Source organism: Anastrepha obliqua, chromosome 2 (genome assembly GCF_027943255.1).
Source record: "Anastrepha obliqua isolate idAnaObli1 chromosome 2, idAnaObli1_1.0, whole genome shotgun sequence".
NCBI classification, from domain to species: Eukaryota; Metazoa; Arthropoda; class Insecta; order Diptera; family Tephritidae; genus Anastrepha; species Anastrepha obliqua.
Genome location: NC_072893.1, coordinates 1,329,914 through 1,353,988, shown reverse-complemented (window position 1 = coordinate 1,353,988; position 24,075 = coordinate 1,329,914). Strand labels below are relative to the sequence as shown.

The 24,075-nt window shown below is 40.7% G+C and overlaps 1 protein-coding gene across 2 annotated transcripts in view; it reads right to left on the bottom strand.

Annotated features, from left to right (window-relative positions):
- LOC129239691 (teneurin-a) overlaps nucleotides 1–24,075 on the bottom strand; it is a 335,619-nt gene that overhangs the window by 272,508 nt on the left and 39,036 nt on the right. For both annotated transcript variants that reach the window (XM_054875401.1, XM_054875402.1), the window contains exon 2: nucleotides 14,524–15,691. In XM_054875401.1, the coding sequence (XP_054731376.1) occupies nucleotides 14,524–14,669 (146 nt within the window). In that variant the 5' untranslated portion in view covers nucleotides 14,670–15,691. The remainder of the gene's footprint in view (nucleotides 1–14,523; nucleotides 15,692–24,075) is intronic.

Below are 24,075 nucleotides of genomic sequence, written 5' to 3'. Positions count from 1 at the left end.
ATTTCATTTAATTCGATTTAAAGCAATTTGCAGAAGTGACGCTTTCACAGCGTTTCGAGTGCCAGTCAGTTGTAGTTGCATTTGCCGCAGCTGGCGACAGGGCCACCGATAGCCGATAGTGGCGCGCACCACATCTCTAACTTGCCGCTAGAAATAAAAGTAGAAAATGAGAAGCGAAAATAAATGTTGAAGTTGAAATAAAAATGAAAATCATCGAAATGACGCGGCAGTGAATGAAAAACGAGAGTCAAAGAAAGGAACTGTTTGGACAGTGCAGCAGGGGCAGCGGAGTGAGAGTTTGTCTAGTGCGATTATGACATTTAAAATGATGGGCATAAGTGTGAGTGTGTACGTATTTGTCGTCGTTTGCGAATTGACTCTGGTCCGGTGACTGCTGCTGTCGCACGCCTCGAACCGCCGCGGCGGGCCCCAAACTCAGTACCAACATGCGGTAATAGTTGCAGCAGCAGCAGCCGTGCGCACCACTAACACAGCTTTATATGTGCAACATGGTGCAACATTCCACACTTTGCGAGCGAGCATTCGCTTTCAATAATTAGCGGGCTGCGTCGTAGGCTGCCACTGCCGCAGTCATTGGCGTTGCAACTGAAATGCAACAAACTCAGCGATTGCGCATTGTTTACGCCTGTTGCCTTAATGGAATTAAGTAATTTACGAGTCGCACAATTGACAGCCGCATAAAATGTTTACAACCTTTTTATTCACGCACAGTGCACGGGAATGATTGTTTTGCCCCGGAAGCAAAGATGTCGATGTGTCCACACAAGCAACAGCCGCACCATCACCCCCACCAGCTGGGGAAGCGCTCAGCTTGCATTTGATTAGTTTGTTAGATTGCCTGGCTTGTGAGTTATTGCGCAAACAATTTATGTTAGCGTGGAGCTCACGCAGCAGATGATGGAAGTCGAGAAAGAAGAGAGGCGATGCACTCAGCTGGATGTGGATGAATTTATATAAAATAAAGTTGATGTCAACGTTAACTAAGTATATGAAAAGGCCTATGCACACCCGCTCACACACGCATCTGAAAAACTTTTAGTACGTAGATTGGCATGCGTTTGAACCCTGACCCCTCTGCCAATCTTACCCATCCCCTTAACAGATTTTCTTCAGGCTTCAATGTTTTGATCTCACTGATATTATAAATGATGTCCTGTGCTACCGCAACCTGTACCGTCGCGCCTTCAAGCATTGCCCCTCCACCAACACACAGACATTAGAGAGATCATTAATCTTCCGCCTTCACCCGCGGCGCCAGCCGACAAATAGTCTTTTTCGCTTCACATCAGTTCCGGCTGCCTCAGAAACGCAGAATATGGAAATGGGCGCAACCGCAACCCATATATACACACGCACATACATACGTACGTTTGAGTATCATTCTTTGTCGCTTTATGGTGCAATTTTGCTACACATTCCTGGTGTTCGTGTGTGTATTAACATAAATAAGCCAATGTACGAGTATGAATGATTTCGCATTGTGGAAATGAAATCAAATTGCGTGAAAGTGAAATACAATTCCACGGCTATGTTGCACGTCAGTAGAGCGGAAGCGCGTAAACGCCAGTAAAAATGTAATTTTTCAAAAGTGAAAAGAAGACAAAAAAATTAGAAAATAAGCGGCAGTACACAAATAGATGCCAGAGAAAAACTAACTGCGAACCGCACAGAGATGGAAGGAAGGAAGAATTGAAGAAAGACTGAAAGGTACAAATCAAATGTCATGTCATTTAATTGCACGAGTTGTGCTGGGCCGCCAGCGAGCCGCCCCAACCACCCACCCAACCCTCGCACTACATCAACGCCTTCTAGAGTGTGTATGTATGTATGTGTATATTTGCTTCTTACATTACCTATTTTATAACCATATATTTTTTATGTATGTATGTGTATGTGTGTCGCGATAGTTCATTGACTATAAAGCCGAGCTAAGCGCATTGGTAGGTGGTTGCTGTTGCTGTTGCTTATTGTTGTTGGTTGCCTTGCCTTCATACTGTTGTGGCAGATAGTAATTTAGTGTAGTTGCATTAAAATGATTTATGTGCATGACATGAGCCACACACACACTCACGCACAAACACTACTTTTACAACCCTGCCAACAACCACCGCCTACCTTCGCGTTCTTTCATTCAGCAGCTCGTGGCAAGATGGTCCGCTGAAACTGCCGGTGGATACAACAAATGACAGTTAATTTGACATTCAGGCATGAATAAATTTTCCAAGTAAAAATCCCATAACAGCATAGCTTAGGAAAGTGGAAGTGGAAGAGGAAGGGTGCAACAACAAAGTGCCTCTACTTCCACAAATAAATATAAAAGAATATATGAGGCAAACTGATTGGTTAAACGAAAATCTGCATTTGATTTTTATGACACCAATAAAGGATTTAATAATAAAAACAGAAAAAATGAAAGGTGGGGCATTTTTTTTTCTTGCGTTCATAAAATAAAGTTGCATTCGAATGATTACTAAATTTAAGTTTTATTTTTGACATTTAAGAAAAAGTAATAAACTAAGTAATAAGGATTTTCACGGCACCCTGATTACGAAAATATAAGATTTTATTGAACAGACGACAATGGCATAAAGTAAACAACTGGCATAAGGAATGTGAAAACATTTGGAACAATTACATAGAAATATGCGTAAAAAAATGACACGTTCAAAAGAAAAGAGTAAGAGAATAGGCCTTTTAAGTGCTTTTGCAATTTATGAATTCTCTTCCTAAAGTGAGAATTTGAAAGGGCTGCAAAATTCGCTTCCAAGGCTGTTGTGACCTCATCATTTGATAAAAAACCTGTTCCATGCATGGATTTTTTTAGGTCTGAAAACAGATGGAAGTAGCTAGGGGTAAAATCTGGTGAATACGGTGCATAACCCAACAATTCGAACTTTAATTCATGGGTTTTAGCCATTGTCAAAACTCTCCTGTGACACGGTGCATTTTCCTGTTGGAAAACAAATTTTTTGCGTTTGCAAACTGAGTCTTTTTCACGAATTATTTCCTTCAGCTGGCCATACTTTTTAGAATTTATTGAATTACCAGTTTGCAAGTAATCCACAAACAAAATTCCTTTCGCATCCCAAAAAACGGATGCTAACAGCTTCTTGGCCGATTTCTCGACGCGAATTCGTTTCGGAGCCGAAGAACGAGGTTCACACCGCTCTTTAGCCTCTTGTTTTGATTTAGGATCATGGAGATAGACCCAAGTCTCATCCGTAGTAATGAATCGACGCACAAAATCCATTTTATCCTTTCGAAAACGCTCTAAATGTTGCTGAGAAAGTTGCATTCGATTGTGGGTTTGTTCCATTGTTAGCGAATGCGGCACCCGTTGCTCACACAGCTTTCTGAAGCCCAGTGGAAATATTGCTTACACTGCCCAATGAGATGCTTAGGACTTCCACTAAATCTCTTTCAGTCACTTGAGGATTTTCAAATATGATTTTCTGCATTTTTGCTACGATTTCTGGTGTTGTTGCTGGCCGTACTTGACGTGGATCGTCTTCAAGGCTCGTACGACGACGTTTAAATTCGGCAATCCATCCGTGTACTGTACTAATTGATGTCGAAAAGTCCTTATACACTTTCAACATTCGTTCATAAATTTCCTTTGCTTTTAAACCTTCCAAAATCAAAAATTCACTCACTGCACGACACTAATTTTTTCAATTATAGTGTGACACGTCGATACTAACGGGTGGGCCATATAGCGTTTGCTTTTTGAACCACCTATTTTTTTGAGAATCGCAACACAAATGACATGTCAAATGTGTTCATAATTTACTTAAAGGTTTGACATTTACGAAATGGGACGCTATACGCTTGAACAAAATTGGGAAATATTGAAAACCTATTTCCAAAGTGGTGAGTCTTCTTCTTCTTCCGCGGTTACAGTAAATGGCGAGCGTTACCGTGACATGCTCAACGAGTTTTTGTTTCCAAAAATTGAAGAGGATGACATGGACGACATTTGGTTCCAACAGGACGGTGCAACTTGTCACACTGCCAAAGTTACACTCGAACTTTTGGCTACCGTTTTTGAAAACCGAATAAAAAAAAAAAAACCGAATAGTCAGCCGAAATTCCGATATCAATTGGCTGGCTCGGAGCTGTGATTTAAGCCCGTTGGACTATTTTTTGTGGGGAGCCGTTAAGGACAAATGCTATGCGAACCATCCAGAGACGGTTGATGCTTTAAAACACGAAACCGAAGTTGCCATTCATGAAATTGGAACCCAAACAATCGAAAATGTGCTTAAAAATTGGGTTGATCGAATGGCCTACTGTAAAGCCAGTCGGGGCAGTCATTTGAACGATATTATTTTTCATTCATAAATGACAATGTTCAATCTTCAAAATAAAAAAAAAAAAAGTTTACATGGCCCACCCTAAATGGCCCTAATGGCCATTTAGAACATAAATCTTATACGTTAATAGCCTTAAGCTCGATAATTTCATACATACTTCTATTTTTAGGTTAGGTTAGGTTGGACTTGGATGTTCCTGTAGATCGCGCTTAGACCAGAAATTGATCCATAGTGATACTTAGTGTTTGAATGGAGAGTTTAAGAACTTATATTGTGTCTTAAATACACCGTTTAGATAATTCAAGTAGACTGCGAATTTTTCGATCAGGTAATCCTTTCCAAAATGTTGATAAATTGTATCTTTATTTTAGATCCTATGATAAAGATTGGGTCTGTTAAGGAATCTAGTTATTGGCGTTATTGCTTCAACAGAAGGGACTGAAAGAGAGATAGAATTGGGCTTCTGTTAATAAAAATTTGATCTAAACAGGTGGCATACCGTGGGCAGCTCAGAAGAAGATAAGTAACTGTTACTATGATATCTGTGTTGTAAATACAGTGTTTTGTTTGTGTTATTCGTAAGATGGCCATTTTTTATTTCCCTGTATCCTTACCTTTGACGTTCGAAGTTTAGTCGTGTAGGTGGCGGTCGCCGTAGGTGAATGGGTTGGTGCATGACTATCATTCGGAGTCTCTCATTCGGACTATCGCTCCTCATAAAAAAAATATCTGCCGTTCGGAGTGAGCTTGAAATAACTGAAAGTGCCAAATAAAAGTGTTGAAGAATACAAAGACTTTTTCTCTTTTCTTATAACGAGTTTTCTATATAACGAAGGAATTTTCGCCTTTTTTAGGATTCATAGATAAGTTGGTTAGTATTTCGAAAAACTAGCACAGCTGGTAGGTTGCATAGTCGTTGCCGTATCGAAGTAAACTGTATGTAAGTATGTAAGTGTGTGCACCAATAACTGAGGAATAAATTAGGATTTTTTTTTATTCAGAGTACTCGAGTTTGTTCCATCGATATTTAGTAGGTTTCCTCGGAATCACATTCTTAAAGCAAAGCTTAGTAGAAGTAGAAGTTCACTTTTGGTAACCCGAACTTCTTCCAAGTCTAAGGCGAACAGTAAATACACATTTACACAAACAGACGGGCACATGCGGTGATTATGTAGCCATATTTCGCGGCGGGCGCAGGTCATAAAGTGTCAAGCCTTCCGTGAAAACGGAGAAATTAAAATGTGAGCTGCCGGTGCAAACGTGACGCAGCTGCTTGGACCGCACTAGAGGGCCTACTCAACACATTCGAGGAAGCGAGGAAGAGCGGAAGTGCGAAAGTGTTGCTGCGCATGTGCGCCTGCCCGTCTGCCTTTGGCCCCGCCTGCATGGGCAGAATGAGATGCACTCTCGCTTCTTCACAACCGTCGGCAATGAGTGAGGCGGCTCATAGTTTTCGCTTGGCTGCCGCACTGATTGCATTTGCCATGTTTTATGCGCCGCGCGATGCCCATCAAATTTATTTGTTCGCAATTCTGCCGTTGTTTTTCACTTCTTGTTGCGTTTATGGCATTCACAAGCAGCGAGCAGCAAGCAATCAGGCAGTATTGCCGTTGTAGAATTTCGGTTTCGTTTGGGATTTTTATTGCGTTTGCGTTTACATCCTCCGCTTTGGGTTTTAGTTTTTATTATTATTCGTATTTTAATTTTATTATTTCTGCCATGCACCACTTTCTTTGTTTTTGCATTAATGCGCATTCGTCGGTTGGTGGATTGCTGCGTGAGTGCGGGACCCCCCGAAGTGTTAAATTTCAACACCAATTTTGCATATTTACAATCAGTTGCCTCGATGCAGATCCATCTACATTTGCATGGCAGTGCATGAATGTGTGTGTGTTTGTGTGTCGCTCCGCATCGTATTGTGCTCATCGGGTTGCTTACAATTTATGTTGTTGTTATTGCCATAAGTGCTTTAAGTGCTAAAATATTTAGTGCCACTATACGAGCCGTTTACATGCACACATATGCATGTGCGTGTGTATGCATGTGAATACGTATGCATGTAATTTCGCACATATCGGTCTGCATTAACTACTTTTTGCCGCGTAACACAATCGCGCGCTGCTGACTCGGCCCAGTCCCACTGTGATTTCTTCCCTTTGCTGGCAATCCAGCAGCGGATTTATAAAATTAGTAATACTCCGCTCTGCGCTGCATAAGGCTTGTGTGTGTGCGTGTGCAATTTAAAATTCATAGCACGGCATGCAGATTCCTGCCACTGTCACGGTAACTAAATGCAACACAGAAGCCGTTTTATATTTGTTGCTGCTGCTGCTGCTGAAGTGCATTCACTCGTTCGCTGCGTGCGTGTGCATGTGTATGCGAGCGACTGCCTGGGGAGCGCCTCAATAAAATTAATGCAATTACATTCGCATTACGCCGCAATAAATCTTGCATTTTCCTCATTTTTCGCCGAGGCACAGCAGTTCACACTTCGCCGCAGCCGCACGCCTCGGCCGTTCGCCGCCTCGCCTATTGAAATGGCACTGACAAGCCTAGGCCACCCAAAGCCGTTCAACCGCGCAGCTGTTTCATTCTTTTCATATATTTTGCGTTTTCTTTTTTATTTTCTTCTCCGCTCGTCACTACGCCTTTTCATCGCTCTGCTCGTTGAGCTTTTCTGCGCTCCGATTGATTTGCATTTAATCGAATTTTCCAACTCAAATTTGCTGTAATTTGATTTTAGTTTCCCCATTTTTGAGCGCAAACGACGGACAGCAGGAACGTCAGAAACTGACAGACGGACTGGCGCAAAGTATCTCGTCTCGCATCGAATTTTGCTCCCATCTTCATACTTGATATGCAGCACACATACACATGTGTGTAGCAGATATGTACATACATACAAATACAAAAATATGGCTGCTCAAACTGCGCTTCATGTTGTTGTTGCCGTTAGCTGTTAGCTGTTGTCATCATTCCTACAATTTGAATTGCAAATATCCACTTTCGAAGTTTCGTTATTCGCCTCTAACTCTGCCATACCGCGCGCCCTTCCCCTCTCCACCGCTGCACTGCACCACTAAGCAAATACTCCAACGGCTTCTGCAGTTCAAACGAGTTCAATGGAAGCGTTGGCGACCGGGCGCGTTTACCTGTTTTTCACATTTTATCAATATTTTCACTTCAGACAGCATTTGTATCTGTCAGCTGCGGAATACGAATTGTTTTATGTTAATTTAGAGGATTAATGAATATTCCTTTGCGACTGCGATTGCGACTACTCGCTTATTGCGCTGCCACTGGGGGCTTAGAGTGAAGGATTGCGTTGTAAGATATGCTCCTAGGCTCCAATATTTCCATATGTATGGGCTTATGTAGCCTTTAGTTCTTATTTGCTGCTTTTATTTATTCCATATTTAATTTAATCCAAGCTCTTTATTATTTATTTCTGAAAACTCGTCGAATAAAAAGTTACTTTAAAAATTCTTCCGGTTAGTTTTCTGAAGAAATTAGACACAAAATTTGCTTCTAAGTAGGATGAATCACAGATTTCCGCATCATGAATTGAAGTTTGATGCTATAAAATTTACGGCTTCCAAATTTGTATTTATTTTTTCATGAGTCAGTCACAATTCAAATAACCATCAATGTAGGTATTAATAGCCAATAAAACTTTCTCCAGCCCAGCCGCATAAACCGTAATTCTGAGTAAATTAAAAAAAATCCTGTAAAAAAGCAGTAACCCTATAAATTAAAAACCAATAAATCCATAAAAAAACCGAGCGCAGTTATCGTTTTTATAAGCCCTTACTTTGCACGCGCTCCACAGCACTGCAGCACGCAGCGTCGGCCGGCAGTTGGGCTCAGCTCGTATGCTAATTAAACACACTTGAGTTGCTTGAGTTGGTTGTTAAGAAAAAATAATAAATATGAGTAAGTGCAAAGTAAAGAAAAAACTGAAGAAAAGTAGTTTCCACTTGATTGCGTCGTGTGTGCGGACTGGGTGCAGCTGAGTGCAACAGATGCGCCGTGGTGAACCGTTAAAGGCGGCTTTGGGCAAGAGTACTGCTGGCATTATTGAGAACTGCAGCAACGGTTGATTTATCAAATTGACAATTAAACGGAACTGTCATTTATGCATTGGTAAACATGTGCGTGTGTGTGTGCATTATTGAGGTGGGGGAAGCGACTGCCATGCGGAGGCGCAAATGCTGGCAATTGGCTTACGAATATGACGTTGACATGTCAGTGGAATTGTCCCAGTTTCCAGTGATGGGCCTGACGTTGGCGTATGCAGCGTGGCATGCTGGGAAACGGTACGCCCAATCAAGCTCGATAGTTTTTCGAAATACTTCTCCATGTTAATTCTCACACAGCCATAACATCAACTGCACAAACAATGAAATACAGTTTTTCAATCATCCGATTTTATTAATTTTTACGAGCCTGTGATAAATTTCTGCTTCCCCGTTGTGAAATATTCATAAAAATAATTAAAAACATCACGAAAACGACGGCTTAGGCTAATACGGATAAGTCAAAGCCAATAGATAATTAAAGGCAGCCTTAATTTGGTATTAAGCTGACCCCAAAGCACGTGTTGAAAACGTCGCCGCCGCGGTAACACCGCCACTACTGCCACATCAGTCGGTGAGCCCACGCGCTGCCACCGCTGCCTTAAAAAATGTGGTGCTGCCTACGGTTGCTGGCCGGTCACAGCGCCATGTGACAATGGAGTGACATCTCCCCTGCTGTTTGACATGTCTTCCCGTCTATTTTTCCCATCTCTCTCTCCCGCTCTCTCTTCCCACCAACGTGGCTGCCGCATTGGCAGCACAAGCACTTTTAGAGGAATTGTCGTTTTTACGATAGTCGGGCTTCATATTTTTTGTTTATGATATTTTCATTTAAAAATGTACAACATGTTGTAGTTTTACATTTCCAATTAAAGAAGAATGCAGTGCTCCGCTACCCGCTGGCCTCGTTCGGCGTGTGTTGTTGCTTTTTTATGGCAACTGAACTCCAACTGTCATTTGTTTAATATGCAATCCGAAAATGTCCACTGAAGAAAAAAATTAATAGGTATTTTCATGCCATAAGCTCGTAAAAATATTTTAGCTTCCCGCTTTACGGCGAACCGGCTGCACTGCGCCGATGAGATGCAGCGCTCGAGCGGACAAACATAATTACGTGTCAGATGCGGGCCTCCATTCAATGGCGCCCTTTGCCTGGCCCTGTTAATGCTGATTGTTCGTCTTTTGTTACTGGTTGGTTGCTTTCGTGTTTTAAATGTTTTGCTGTTGTTGCTGGGCTTTTTTTATTAAATTTTATTTGTCATTTAAATGTTCGTTTCCAGCACATTGTGGCACGTAGAAAGTTCTAAGAAAGTGAGGCAGCTACGTCCAGTCCAGTAAAGACAGTGCGTGGTGGTGCCGGTCTGTCAGCGGGAAGTTACTCATTAATTTGTGTACGTATGTATGTATATGTGCTTATTATTGAAGCATGGGGCATGTCACAATAGCTGGTCGTGCGTGCAACAAGTCGGGAGTTAGGACAAAATAGGTTGCTTGTTGAATCTTCTCACAGCAAAATCGCAGCGATAGTTTTTTTTATATTTTTGTTATTTTTTTGGCTGGCCGCTTCCCGAGAATTTAATTGTCTTTTAATTACTGGTCGCTGTTTTTGCCTTTGCTTCCCACTTTTTTGGAAGTTTTAGAATGCGCATGAAAGGATGTGCGTTGTTCGTCTTAATTGACATTTTGATTGAACTTCATTCATCAGAAATTTTGCTCCAGCTTCTGTTAGGAATTAACGAATTGCAAATCTGCCTTTTGGTGGAGAATATTTCGGGTGCATTGGTCGCCGCAATTGGAGGCAAGTGAATCATCAAGTATAAGTAAAGTATAGGGCAAGTTTTAGGTTAGGCACCTGCAAACCAGTGTGGAAATTGGTCTATGAAGAATGTTACATATTATTCAGCCACAGCGGCATTATTGAACAGTGCGATTCGTGGAACTTTATTATGAAGTATTTAAGGCCAGAGTTCTCTCTCCTGAAGACTGCGATTTAGTCCCGCACGATGTAGTCCCGCTAGAATTTCGTATAGATTTTCCTGAAAGCGCAGGTCTTTGTCCTCAAATTAAAATTGAGTCCATTGCTCAAGTTCAGTCGGCGATTCAGCAGAGTCCTGCAATATTAGACCACTCAGGTTCGCGCCGCTGTAGGTAATGACATACGTCGGCCTCTTAAATAAAAAAAAAACATTGCGTTAATACCTCACACACAACTTTTTTACTCCATTTCAATTGACCCTTATTGCAAAGCACTATATAATTATTCATATATGTACATTTACATTGGTATATAGCCACGCATACATATGTAAGTGCATTTGCTTGGGAGCTGCGTGGTCTCGTTTTTCATTCATCACGTGTCGATGCCAATAATACACGCACGTAATCAAATAGAATATGCGTGTATGTATGTGCGTGTGTGTAAGTAGTACGCTGGATCGTTTATTTGAATAGCAGCAAATAAATTCATCAATTTACATAATATCCTTAAATATCCTTTAATGGCATTCGGGTTCAATGGTGCACTGGCATCATTTTTCCATATTTTATTTTCCATTTTTTCATTCATTTCATTTAGCTTTATTATACTCGTATGTAAGCATGTATGTGCCTGTGCGCATGTGTGTGTGCGTGGCTCGTTTACGCATCGATAGCATATTTACCTACATATAGCCCGAAAGGATTTTCCCTAATAGACGCTAATATTGTAATATGTTGCCATTGTTATGCTGCCTTTATTGTGTTTTTGTTTTTGTAGGTACATTTGTACTCATTTGTTGTTGCTTTTTTATGGCTTTGAGCAGCGCTAATTTGCCGTATTGCTTATGCGCTCGTTATCCTGCGCTACGAGTGGTTACATTCCTTGCGGGCACATAACTTTCCACTCTCCACCCTCCCTCAACTCTACGCATTCTCACTTTGCTGCCTTCATATGAGCCTCGTAACTCACCCCCTTGCCCGGTTCTCCCGGTTTGTCGGCTGGCTAGCACACGCGCTTCCTATAAACTTTCATTTAGCTTTGTTAACTGTCGAAACGGTGCGCTTAACGGGAACACGTGCCCTATTTACAAATACATAGCCACAACAAATATATGAGCATGCACCCGCTCGCTCGGTCGCTTGCTTGCTCGCAGGCATTGAGTCCGAAATCGAAAACGAAACTGAGTCACACCGAAGCCCTTGACAAGTCGGGCAGAAAACGTAATCCCTTTGAATGTTGTTGCCTGCCTTTCGCACTGCATTCTTGTCCTGCACCCCCGTGTAAGCAAATAGGTTGGTGTGTGTGTATTTACATTTTCATTTCTTTGACTTTCCATTGACGTGCATGTGTGCGTGCGTATTTAATTTGTGTGCCACAGCGCTTCCAGGTGCGAACAAATTGCAACCGCCAGTGTCCCTGCAACGCTGCGTCGCAAACAGCTGTGTTGCAAGTGTCGATCACTCTTTGCCTTTTGTTGTACGGGGTGCCTTGTTGCCTCACTTCACTCTACTTGGCCCGCTTTAACTTGTTGAGGCATCAACGGTTTCGGTAGCCATGGCGGCGACTTTTTGCAATGCAAAGCGAAAGTTAAATTCACCTTCAGCAGCACGGCGCTATTGTGGCATTAAGCAGCTTTTGAGCACAAAAAACCTACTGCAGTGCGATTAGAATACTTTTTTGTGCGCTGTGAGTTTTTCGTTGAACGCGTTGAAAGGGCGAAATTGCCGACGCAACGCATTTTTTTGCATATTTATTTGAGCCTCACTTGCCGCAACCTAACTGCACGTTGCACGCTGACAGTAACCATGACCGCGTCCGCTCTTCTTTCAAGCACATCGCCACCCGCGGCTCACTCCGCCGTTCCTACTTCGCCGACGTTTTACGGCTTCCGCGTGCGCTTCAAAGACGCTGCGACTTGCGCGCCTGCCAATCCAAGCCAACAATTTCTTTTGATGCACACACACACTTGCTTTTACAACATAGCAAATGTGTGCATTTTTCGGTATTTCTGCGCCACTTTTCGTTTTTGCCAAGCGGCACTTTCGGTGGGCTTGACATGCTTTATGTTTACCCCAGTTGAATTGCATAAATTTCAATTTGTTTGGCTGGCTGCGCTTGTCAATGTTTTGTTGTAAACTACAATGCAGCTAAACTAATGCAACAACAAACTAGTGTACGTACGTGTAAGCGCATGTTGTTGAACATAGAGTTTTGCAAAATATTTATGACAAGATTTTTATCAACGAACATTTCGCATTCGCCTGAGTACATTTTTTGTTGCTTGCTACACGCTGCGGCATTTGTGGTGCAATAAATTGTTGGTACAACGTTTGTGGCACGATGATTTACTTATTTTTGCACCATCGAAATGGGGTTTGAAATTACACATTAGAGTGTATGAGTGAGTCCCGACAAGGTGGAAATGCGTGGATTTTTTTTAATACATTTTTTTTTTCAAATTAGTTTATTCCCAAAACTCACTTTAAAATCGAAGTGAACCTATATACATACCTACTTATATCGACGTATAAGTATTTGTGTGGCTCTTCGAGGCTGCGCTGAGGACTCTGAGTTTTATCTTAAGTGGCTAAATCCAATGAATGAATTAGGGATGTAGGCTGAGATCAACTCAAAATGAGACAGATATCGAATTGTATGGCTTGGCGTGACGGTGAATTTGTAGTTGCATCGCTCCAGCAATCTTATGATATAGGGTTTTTAAATGGGGGCAACTGTTCAAATAGTGCTTAAGCGTCCGTAATTTTTTTTTTATGATCTGGCAGTGCCAAAACGTCATTCAATGTTCATATCTGTAAAATAGTAAATCGCTAAGAAGCAACGTTTGAGAGAATTACTACCGAAATTCTGAAACGGGAAACATAACTTTAACAGGACTGCTCAAATTTTCGATCGGAGTATCCTTCCAACAGACAGGCTCTGAGGACCTTAGTCAATAAATTTGAGTCACTATAAAATCTTCTTAAGCCTAAGCGAGGAAGGAAGGTTGGCAACGATTTGTAAGCTACATTTCTTTTGGGTGCTACGCCATAAGGGCATTGAAGGGAGTGAGTTAGTCGACGATGTAGGGGAAAAACGAGTTCTCTCTATCCTCGGATTTTGTCAACAAAATACCAAAGTTAAAATGAATATTATGCAACGAACTATACGAAAACATGATCAGAAAATTCAGGAAAAGATGGAAGAGTCCATCAACTTGCAGGAATGCGATTTGAACTATCACTATCATAAAGCGATTGGGATCTTATGATTATAAGATAGGAGTCTCGGGCAACGAGGAATATCGGAAATGTAAGAAGCAAAGCTCAAGGGAAACTGTAGACCATCCCGTTTTCGCATATCTTGCGTTATACAAAATACACCTAAAACATCTGACGTTACCCCGGTTTGAGAGATATCTATGGGTAGGAAAGCAATAGAAACAGGAAACCATGCGGGTGAACTATTTCAAAACGCATGACTAATGAACTCCATCTGGTACCACCATGGACCAAACCGGTCTATGCGTGACGGCAAGTCAACCAGTTCAACCCAAGTGAGGAAACACAGCGGGCAAAATTCATTAATATCGCGGCTGTATGTGCTTAATACTGAGACAAATCAGTCGATTTCAAGCCACTCACAATAATTGGAACCTCTTATCCACATTGTAGAAAAATTTTAGTCACAATTTTGGCCGATAAACTAACAAGATTGAGTTAAATCCGAAAGTGTTTGGGCTCTCAGCATTTGACGCGTCAAGCCATCTCGAATTGGACTCTACAAAACGTATGTTAAGAAAACCCTTTTATAAGTTGCACTGCATTATTTTCATTGCCTCCAAATGTTAATGCAACACTGCAGAAAATCCTCAAGTTTTATCAAGCACATGACCTCACCAGGACCGAATTAACCATGTCGGTGCTCTTAGGCAATGCAATTCTTGGGCCCCTTTACCCTTCTCTGATATCCTACTGCCAGTTGATTTATTACTTCGGTGGCCTGTATTCAAGAATTTGTATTTGTAGTAAAATTCCATTATTTGTATTTCGATTTGTTGTATTCGCATTCAAGAGGCTCGTGAAGAAATGTCTGTAATTCTGCAAAGAAACCCCCGAACAAAAGCATATCAATTTACCTGCTGGAGTGATTGGGCTCGTGTGCAAATGGCTCGGCGTAGATGTTCCGTACGGGCGGTACGCGTCGCGGCAGTGGAGGCGGCACCGGATTATAGCCATCCATGATCGTATCACAATCGGAGTATTTCATTGATTTCATAGTCATTTTGGCGTTTGTTTTTTCGTAGCTTATTTTTTTATCTGGTTATTGTTTTCGCCCTTCAGCTTTTTCGTACCGCGCATCTGCGCGAATTTTGCTTTTAAAATGATTTCAATTAATTTTCGTTATTTATTTTTATAACTTCGCATTTACAATTAATGTTACTTATGGCAACAATAATAAAAAGTCGGGCATGGGCGTGTTGAATTAAAAACTCGCCAATACCCGTACGCTATTCGCCGTTCGTCTCCCGCCAAAAGTATCTTTCACTGTTTCGTTTTCACGCGTTTTACACTTCCCTATTCGCTTACGTTCGCGCCTTATTATAATTGTAATTAAGTAAGTATGTTATTGTTATTGTTTTTTGTTTTTATTTTTTTTTTCTTTGCCGTTTTTGTTGTTTTAAAATTTACTGCTCGCTTATTTCGTTGCGAAATAATTCACATAAATTTCGCTGTCTCAGCGTGGATTCGCAGCAATTAAATGCGGAAAATTCGCGATTTTCTACGCCAACCGCTTGCGAAGACGCACAGAAGTGTCGCTGTGTCAGCGCACATGGGTGTGTTTGTGTATGTGCTTTAATTATGTCACGCTGCATATGTGTTGGATTCAGTTTTCCGCAAGCGCTGCACTTTGTTTTTAAAATTTGTGTTATTATTCCATTTTCGTCCTTTTTCTGAATTACTAATTATTCCTCCGCTGTTGGCTCTTTCGAATGTCGACACGGCGTTCCGCGCTTCAGCAGCCGCGCGAAATCCCGCTGCAAATTACGGCAAGTGCGCTCTCGTGCGAGCGTTTGTCAACCGCCGTTTTGACGCATTTCGATTTAATGGAAAGCAAATATTATTTACTGCTTAAAAAGGGCGTACTCCGCGCTCTACTTGCACGCGACCAATGATGTGTGTGTGCAAGTGCGCGTGTGTTTATTTGCAACGCGTACAGGCAGCGGTCAAAACATTTTCCAGTGATTTTCAGTTGCGCTTACAGCATCACAAGTACAACAACACTTAACACCATTCATATTTGGCCTAGAAAAGAAGATAATCAAAATTTGAGGTTAGCTTTTACATATACAATTAAAATCTATGCACGTATTTGTGGCAAGGTTTTCCTCGTATTTTCTTGATCGATTTTCGAAAGCTGAATGCTGAACATTGCACGCCATATTCCCAACGCTGCCACGCGTCTCGTGTGTGTGCACACATACATATGCATGGATGGTTAAACAATTAAAGCAGCCAGCCATTTCCCTTCATTAAGGCGCGCCACAACCACAACCACGGACAAGCCGCGACCACCTACCGCTCGTGTAGCTAAAGACCCACATTGTGCGTTGCAAGCATTTGTATATGCGATTGTGTGTGTGAGCAACACACAACCAACTTACAATCAAAACTAATCAACACCTAAATTTGTTAATGAATTTAAAAAAATTATCGAGCGAATTAAAAATCGTCGAAATGCCAGCCAAAATATTAAAAAAAATGTGTTTGAAACATTCAATCAAAACGATCATTATCAAGCCGGAGATTGCGTTGTTGGCGCTGGAATGTGCTGCAAATTGTGCCTCATCACGAAAGCGTATCGCCCAGCGCCAATCCATTCCGACTAATAAATGTTAAACTTCCATTGAAGTGAATTAGTTTATTAACAAAATATTTTAGAAACATTGGGTGATTCTCATACGTATGCAGGTTTGAGTGTAGTTTTTTTGCTAAAATACCTTAATTGAATTCATCAGACTTGTTACTTGGCGATTGTTTAACTAATGGATATGCGAGTACATACAACATTTCCGATTAATTTCATCCACAAGACGGACGTTTGGACTTTTGATAATCAACCGCCGTGTATGACTCAGCGCCTGCTTTATGAAATGTAAGCAGAATTCGGTTTTGATTTCATCATTTCCTAATTACAGTTATGTAGCATGAGCTGCACATTCACCACACTTACATATACCACACATACATACATACTTATGTCTTCATGTAGGCAAAACTCCTCAAATTATTACAATATTTACAGATATTTCTTGGAATACGAGAACCACGAACTTTATTTTTTTTATTATTTATTCACTCTCTAAAAAAAAAGATATATGGGATCCTTTAACTCCTATTTGCAGCACAGGGCGTCTGGAAAAGACTGCAAAATATTGTTTGGAGTACTAACGAACGGGACACTGTCTCAGCCCACATCGGGCACCCAAAATAAGATTAAATCAGAGCGATACGTGTAAAATATGCAACGAAGCGAATGCTAGGTATACTTTGGCACACCTTCAATGCCACTGCCCTGCTCTTTAGAAAACTCGACAAATGTGCCTAGGATCAGCATATTTTCCACCCTTGAAGGATGCAGGACTGGTTAAAACAAACTGGTAACACAGTGGGCCCTAAAGGTCTAAGTGCGATCTTTTTACAGATCAGCCAGCACCTAACTTAACCTACGGTATATATTTTTTATGGGGAGTATAACCGTCAACCTGAGAGTGGATCGGTCAATTTGAAGGTTTATTTCCTCTCCCCTTCCTCTTCGAAGTCTTTACAAAAATGCAAAAATAAAAACAAAAATTTGCTTTTTGAGTTGATATATAACAACAACCCAAATAGAGTTTTTTATAGCAGCAAACAAAGAGAAGAGATCGAAAGAGCGAGGAGATATACTATATTTATGTTGTTGTTCAAGTGGTTAAGTATTTCTACAAAAATTACAAATTCAAAATTAGCGGCTAGCACCGTTTTTCTACCACTGTTCTCTCTCAGAACCATTTCGTGAGATCCAAGTTTAACAGTAAACTTGTTATCTCTATATCTAAGATTTCATTACATTGCTGTAGGAAAGGCTTACTGAAAGAGAGAAGCCTTGCTCTAGTCCTGGATTATCGCATTAATAGTGGAAAATACTTTCTTTCACCCGCTCTGCCTGACACATTCTGCAGATGGGATTGAAAGCAAGATTAAGTCTAGCTGCCTGATCCCCCACCTCCCAGTGATCTGTAAGAGATGCAGTAATGCGTACGATTCTTGGGCCAGATGGTCTTTTGTATGTTGTACGACGGCCACGTTTTTCTTGTTTTAGTGGATGTAGTTTGTGTACGAGGCAAAAGAATTCCTCATAAATTAATGCGGCCTGCCAAATATACTTTTTCAGTGAGTCACAGACGCGTTAGTCATCAATCAGTCGTAAAATGATCGTAAGAGCTATTCGTTGATCAAAATATCAAATCGTATTGTACATGAATTATAATGAATTGTCTTTCGCTAGAACGCGCCAAGCTCAGCCAGATAGCTACTGGGCTGCGATGGCACTAAGATCATGCGGTATTACTGTTTTATTTTTAAACGGAAAATTCATATTTTCTTGAGGAATATGTCTGAACTTCGCCAGAATACATTTCCAACTATATAATATATAATAGGCCAGGTTGATTTGTGGGGAGGCAAAAAAATCACCCATTGCTCTGTGAAAATTATATTCTAGGGATCAAAATAAGAAACTTTGCCGAAGGAACCATACCTCTAAAACGAATTATGATGTCCCCCAATTTGAGTGGAACTTTTTAGTTTCTTTTCTGTAACTCACTTAAATTAATTTTTTCATTTACATATGTTCTGACTAAATAAATTTCTTAAGAGAAAAAATAGATATTATTATAAATAAATAATAAATATTATTATAAATAAATAAAAGTAAAGAAAAAACAAAGCCATTTAGCTGATTTTTCATATAAAGGCCAAAAATTGTGATATTTTGAAATGATTGTATGGGGAACCCCCCAGGGGAGTTCCAGGGGGTATGCCACTGGCATGGGTGGATTGGCCGTCCAAAGTTAGTGGGGGCCGGTCATACATTTGGACTCGATTGGAGCACTCTAAATGGGTCAATGTGGGATTTTTCAAAATTTGCCCCTACCCAAATTGGCGGACATCAGAATTCGTTTTAGAGGTATGGTTCCTTCGGCAAAGTTTCTGATTTTGATCCCTAGAATATGATTTTCACAAAGCAATGGGCGATTTTTAAATTTTTTATTTTTTAAATAAGCATCTGAGGCAGAAACATTATGTTGCCTTGTAGGAGCGTTCGAAAGTGATTTGTATGAGCAACTTGAAGGGAGAGTTGTCAGCATAGGAGCGCTTCTGCAACCAACAAACCAACAAACCGTTGAAATAAATGTAAAATATTTCCAAAGATTTACAGATAGACCGAAAATTTTCTCCAGGAAAAGTTACATCAATATTGAATATATTCAGGATATACACAGCCCAGTTCACTTGACTAGAGGCAATAATTTTCGCGTAAGAAATTAGTTATTAAAGCCACCGTATTTGATTTAGTAACACAAGAGTTTCTGATAATTCAAGTGAAGATTGCATCAGAATTTTATTCCAACTAACGGTATTCCGCAGGAGTAACACTTCAGTAGTTGCAATATTGTGCTTGATTTATTGGTTCGCTTGATAGCGAATGGATTCCAGTGAATGGAAAAAAGTAGAATTTAGTGACGAAAAGAAGTTCAACCTGCATGGGCCGCATAGGCACAATTACTATTTCCACAACTTAAAAAAGGAGGAAAGGTACTTGAGTCGACATCGCAGCCCTGAAGGTGGTGTTATCCTATGGGGAGCAATATCGCGCTATGGCAAAGAATTTAGTGCCGTACAGAGAAAGGTGCTAAGCCGACTTACGGTGTTTCATCAAACGTACACAGATATGCATACATAATAAATATGTAAGCCACGGATCTGAGCTAAGCTGCAAGTTTCCGATCGGAATGTTATTTTAAAGTCAATTGTAAACGTTGTATGCAACAGTAAGACTTTCAGTGCCCTAATAAAAAATGTGTAAAGTAAGATGACTATCAGAATTTATCAACTCATTTCAAATACATATCCAAATCCACATGTTTATGTACTTGTATTTATACAAAAAAATAAGAATAAACAAAAACAATATCGCACAACTCAGCATCAATCGAGTACAAAATGACGAGTATCTGAAGCAATTCCCACCCAAGTTGCAAGCCAACAAATCGTCTCGGCCCTTCTGCTGCGTCATTGCCGAATATTGGAAAAATCGGTGCGTGTGGAAGTGTGGGGTAGCTTCAGTACCAATCAGCGTCCATGCAGTCAGCCTCATAGGCCCAGGCAGCAAGGTGGCAAGCCAATTCATGCGGCCTATGGCCATGACGTTAACAATTTTTATACCAATACCCGATTTCGTAAAGAAATCCAATGGCTGTTCTATGAGCCGCTGTGGCATCATCGGGGTGTGGATTATGCTGCATATCGGGGATTTACCTTTCGAATTTAATTTTGTGATAAAGCAAAACAAAGAGAAATCAGACGTGGGTGCTATAATCAAACTCGGCGCGCGCAACAGGAACCTGAGGGAAAGGGGGGCAACTCCGAAGAGACATCATAAAAGTAAGGTGTAGCTAACACCATCACAAGTGGCCACTTTAACGGAAACAGAATTGTAACAAAGCTCGCTGCGTAGCGTAACAAGAAAATCCGCAATGCGCCGGCCACTTTGAGCTGCAGACTCGAATACAATTCCAGTAAATGAAGCCCGAATTGGCCGGCCGCATTAGACGGCGCACAGTGACCGCGACATGATCACACAAAAGCCTTTGGCGATTTCAGGGAAAATAAATTCATAACAAAAAAAACCAACATTAAGCTTACAACAAAATAAACCGCAAGCAAACAAGAAAGCAGCGATAAATGGGCAGAATGAGAAGACCGGCGGCTGGATATTGAGGATGTTTCATATAAAGAACTAATTGGCAAGCACGTATGGGTGTGTATGTGTGTGGCAGAATAAAACGTGGAAATGTAATAAAAATTGGCCAACAAGTGCACGTCGACATGTGGGCGCGCTCAGGTGAAGCGCTGCGGTTGACCGTTTGAGGTGGGTCCACTTGCTGTTTTTTTTTTTTTTTTACATTTTTACTTCGCAGTACTTGTTCAGTTGTTGCTTGTAACTTGCATCTTCCGATTTCATACAACTGCTATCACATGTCTTTGGCAGATCATCTCTCCATGCTGTTAATCTCAGCTGACGTCGCGACTGCAAAGCTCCTTCTGGTACTCCACGAGCTCGCGGAATATCCACTGGGATCAAGCAAATAAATGCAAGAAGATTAAGCACTTACTTGTACGTGTAATAGTACAAAATAATTGAGTGTAGCTGACCCAACCCAAAACCTACACCCAGCCAAGCCCAAAACCACTCAAGTGCCAAGCAGCAGCCAACCAATAAGCCAAGCAGCGAGTCTGCGATTCAGACAACAACCAACTGGAGGCAAGCTGTGTTCGCGTCTAGACAAATACTTTTAACTTGCTTGTACTTGTACTCGTACACAACCGCCACCCCCTCCCTTCGCTCTATCCAAACGCACTAAGCACAGAAAGTTATCACTCATTAGTGAATTTGTAGATACGTCTTTCAGCCTTCCAAGTGTTTAACTATGTATTGATGTTTTTGAATTTTGTTTCTAGTTTTAGCTTGTGGATTGTACGTACACTTTTGCAGCGTCACGCGTTTCTCCGAACTTTTCAGCCGCGGCGCGCGTGTGTGGAGGCAGCCGCGTCTGGTGGAAATTCTTCTTCCTCTTCGCACAACCAATCAAGTATGAAATTTATGAGCAATTCTTGGCTTTCTTGCCTAAATGCAGTTCTCTTGTTTATTTGTTGTAGGCCTCCTCTGCAGTTTCTCCTCCTTCTTATTCTTCTTCTTCATCAGTAGTGTGTATAATTGAACAGCGAGTGGCAAGTGCAGCGGATCATAAATCATGGAAGTTTATAAATATATCTATAGAAGTGCTCATTTTCAAAGATATAACCGTACACAGCCCTCCGCCCTTCTGTCCACAACTACTAGCAAAAGAAAACAAAATTACAGATAATTCAAAGAAATCAGCAGAAAGCGTGGAATGCACCGCTTCCAAGTTGCTAGGGATTAGCGCAGTGTGGCCGGGGAATTGGAGTATTGTGTGGATGGCTTTCTAAATATCAGGGAATGTCGAACTTAAATTCTGTGGCTGTAGATTTGATTGCAGAGAAATTTTAGCCTTCTGGCGAGCCATAATTATTTTGGAAGGGATTTAAAGTTATGGCTTCCAGACAATCGACGGCAATGAGATGTCCTGTGTGGATGGCAAACCGCGGCTTATTTTGTTGCAAAAATGTTCTTACGGAGACAATCGCATTGTTATTTTGTTTGTTGGCTTAGTCGCTTATTTATAGTCAGAGTTGCCATTTGACGCAGCTTTAAGCTGCTACACAATGGGCCGAGCATTAAAGACCTGTTTACTATTGCAGTGCACACAGTGTACACAGCCCGGTGGGCTAACAAGCAGTTGTGACTTACCGTGAGGCAGATTATTCGCGGGTCACATGTTAGGCTGCGTTATAGGGCTAAAGAGCAATGAAATGTAGGAAGAGTTAAACCTTTTTTATGTAGTATACACAACTTGGGCAGTACAGTTGGTTTTTTAATATTTTTGTTTAACTCTCCGACAACGCATGAATCTTCATTACATTTCTGTTTTAACTTCTAAAACAAATGATAAAAGCCATGCCTTTGATGGCTACTGCAGCTGGCCCGATTTGTACTTAACTACCAATTGATTGGTCACGATTCTCAGTTCTATGCCCGCCATGAGTATGAAACATCAAATAATCGAAAAATTTGTGTACTGCATTTGAAAAGAATGAATTCATTGTCACCGCAAACAATCCATGACTAACAGCGAGTGAGAGTCTTGAATTTAGTTGCTATCCTAACCAAACCAACGTATTTTTCTACGACAGGCATCAAATTGGAAAACCACTTTGCGGTGAGGCAACTTTTAGTTTTTGCAGCACGATTGTGCATTTAACCAAAAATTAAAACCACAAAGTTCCGCATTCGCCTGATTTAGTCACACGTCATTTCCGGCTATTTCATAAATCAAAAAGGCATCACCAGGTACACCATTATGAGTCTACAGAAGAGATTTAATGCGAATTACTGACTTTAAGGAGTTTGGAAAATCAAATTTGAAAAACGTTGGCAATAGAGTAATTTATTGGAAAGGCATTGCTCTGAAGGCAACAAAGTAGAGTTGAAAAAATTAAGATATTGTAATATTTATGAACAAAATCTCATTTCAATAGTTAATTTCCACGGGATCAAAGTAGACGGTAATCTCATTTGCAAGAAGTTTCAAGACAATCCATCTGATCTGTCTGGCAGCCGATGTTAATTTAATTATAATTAAGTAAATTGAACAAGCTGGCGTCCATCAACTACTGGTGCTTCAAGCAGGAGTTGCGATCGTGCAGTCCAACATATTCTCTTCCCCATATGCCTGCATTCAAAACGATCAGTTGGCGACAGGAAAGCAATAAACCAACGCTGCGTAGACCCGTGCAGCAGGACCCAGAGACCTGGCAGGCAGCTGGACTCACAGCCTTATTCTTTATCTGCGGTACATTTTTCATTAGCAACCAATGAACCAAAGGCGAATAGAATTGTACAAACGGAGATAAGTCACTTTTCTTCTAATATTTATGAAAGCAATGTGAAATTTGATTGATGACTTTTAACTTTTTAATTGAATAACTGATTATATTTGCAATCGAATGAAATAAGAACGAAAAGATTTAAAAATTGTTTTTGAGAAAACTAACTCGCTAAAATGAGGGAATACAAGGCTCCACAGACTGAAATGGCGAAAAGAGTATAAAATTTCGCTGACGCATTTGTAGATGTGGTGTATGGGAAAACTAAGAGGTGAGTGTCAAAATACATAGTTAGTTTCTGTAAACAAAGATGAACGGTTAGGTTAAGTTAATGTACAACAAGGGGCGTGACAACTGTCAGACATTTCTGAAGCGATGTTGTGTAAGAACAGCATTCTTCTGATTCTTTTTATGCTTATGGCAAAACTCGTTTACATATTATATTGAAAATTTGTAATCCATAGAGGCTAAAACTCTTCAGAAGTCATACAAGGACGACATTGCATGTTTTATTTCTGTAGACGAATGACATTTACTAGACCTCCGTAAATGGGGATTCATGTGGGATAAGTTAAAAAGCCAGAATAACGTCAAATTAGAACGATTCAAGTGTCACCCGCAGAAAATTTGGGACAAAATACCAGACGAAGTCGCCGATGCCACCCGCTCTGAGTTTTAAAAGTGTTTGAAGCTAGTAAAAAAACAAGGAGATTTAAACTGAATGATAAATGGTGTAAGAGAATATTGTAAACAACAAATAAAATAAGTTTTCGATCTAAATTCTTATTAGTTTTTCATTATTTCGAAGTTATTAGGGGCTACGCTGTAAGCAGAAAATTATCTTTTATTTATTTTTTATCTTTTAAAAGAGCGATAGAAAGAGCGATTGAAAAACGATA